The 1,987-nt window shown below is 41.3% G+C and overlaps 1 protein-coding gene across 1 annotated transcript; it reads right to left on the bottom strand.

Moving 5' to 3' along the window:
- Nucleotides 1-954, bottom strand: LOC103428284 (oleosin Cor a 15-like). Its single transcript, XM_008348509.4, has one exon. It carries the CDS (start codon nt 861-863, stop codon nt 183-185), a length of 681 nt encoding a protein of 226 aa, XP_008346731.1. The 5' UTR covers nt 864-954; the 3' UTR covers nt 1-182.
- Nucleotides 955-1,987: the final 1,033 nt, after the last annotated feature.

The raw sequence follows: 1,987 nt of genomic DNA, 5'->3' as shown, positions 1-1,987 counted from the left end.
TGAAAAATAGCACAGCCATTTATTACATCGCACATCCACGGAACTACAACTGTCAAACGCTACATACATACAGTAGTACAGAAAGTAGAAAACAGAAAGCTAAACACACAAACAACATAGAAAGAGCCACTAGCCATTGACGCCCATATACATAATATATAACTATGATCCACTCTTCAACTTCAACTCTTGACTGTAACATTAACGCCTTCACGGCCCCGGCCGCTTTCTTTGCCCCGGCCACCTTCTTTGGTTATTTGATCCCTACCACCTTCCTGGGTCCTGTCCTGGATAGTCTGGCCCGCTTCTTTGGTCATCTGGCCCACTTGACCTCCAGTCTCCTGCATCTTATGGCCCACAAAGTCTCCAGTCTCCTGCACCTTCTGTCCCAAATATCCTGCCGTCTCCTGCATCTTCTGGCCCAAATACCCCGTGGTCTCCTGCACTTTCTGGCCCATGGTCTGGGGCAGCCGAGATCGGCTCAAGTAACGGACCAGCCAAGAGAAAGACGAGAGGGCCGTGACACCAAAAACCCCCGAAGTCAATATCCCCGTCACAGACAGGAATATGACTAGAGCGGCTGGGACCAAAACCGGGCTGAATATAACAAAAAGCGGAGTAGTCATCGCCAGACCAATGATGGTACCGGCAAGAGTGAGCCCTGAAAGGAAGAGTAGAGTGCCCCCTACTGGAACGAGGGTGGCAATTGCCAGAATATTCGAAGCCGAGGAGCCGTTTTGTTGTTGTTGTTGGTCATACTGGTACTGAGTTTGGTAACCTTGGTGTTTTGGATTGTCGAACTGGATGTTGGTTTGGTACCCTTGGTGTTGTGGTTGCTGCCAGCGGTAGTGGGCCTCAGCCATTGATATGAGATATTAAGAGAGCTAGGGTTGGCAGGGTTTTTCTGGGTTTGGTTTGATCGGCGGAGGTCGAGAAATGAGAGTGAGAAGAAGATGAGGAGGTGGATTTGGGTTTAAAGGAAGAGAAAGACATCGGTGGAGGGGACAAGTGGAGGGAGTGAGGGACACCTGTTGGATGCGTGGAGAGTGAGAGTTTGCATGGTGAGAGAGGAGCTGGAGTGTTCAGTGATATGTCATCAACCTTTTGTTGGTTTGTGTGTTTTAATTTGTTTTCTTCGAAGGATGGATAATGCGGCTTGGTGCAAATGGCAGTGTGAGTTTTGGGGTAGTAGTTTTTTTTAATTAAATAAGATTAGAGGGTGAACAAAAAAAATATATAGGATGAATTTTATATTTTTGTGAGGCGTGTTTTATGATTTAGGTAGTTGATTTTATCCAAGTTTTATCTACGTGGTTATGTTAATTTGCTACATTAGGTATTTACATTTGAACGCTCATTATCTTGTTGAGAAAACAATTTAAGTCTTCTAAATAATTTGGAACGTGTGAAGGCTCCAATATGGCTGGTATAAATTTGCGATTTGAGTTTGGTACAGAGAGTACGTTTTGGAACTTGTATGCTTTTGTGCTTGGTGTGAAATTGCAAAGGATATCACAATATGGTCTGATAACCGATACTTGTTTAATCTCTTAAAAAAAAAATCCAATGATCTTCATCGTTTGGTTTTACTTAATTTCAACAATGGTAAGCCTTAGTATACTCATATGTTAATATATTATGATTTATGATGTAGTCATGCCTTGATGGTTGGTGATGATTTATGTGTGCTACATTAGTTATTTATGATAGAGAAACATTTAGGTGTGGACACTAATTATATCGCATGATATCTTTGATGTTTAGTTCACTCTATTTTGTAATTTTTTACTTAATATGAGAGTTGCTTTAATCAAGCAAGCATATTAAAGATTCTTTTAAATATGCTTCGTCGGTTTGTCACCATTCATCAAACGAAAGGGAGAGGGGATGAGTTTGGAGATTTTTTAATCATTAGGATAGTAAAATAAGTTGAAACATCTGATATAACAAAATAATATATTGAGTTGTGAAGTGGGAAATCTTGATT

This window comes from Malus domestica, chromosome 06 (genome assembly GCF_042453785.1).
Source record: "Malus domestica chromosome 06, GDT2T_hap1".
NCBI lineage: Eukaryota > Viridiplantae > Streptophyta > Magnoliopsida > Rosales > Rosaceae > Malus > Malus domestica.
The sequence above is the reverse complement of the archived record's forward strand: the minus strand, read 5'-3'. Positions and strand labels throughout refer to the sequence as shown.

What these genes read in the sequence shown, in the direction of transcription:
- LOC103428284 (XM_008348509.4), bottom strand. Translation starts at nt 863, where the DNA reads ATGGCTGAGGCCCACTACCGCTGGCAGCAACCACAACACCAAGGGTAC.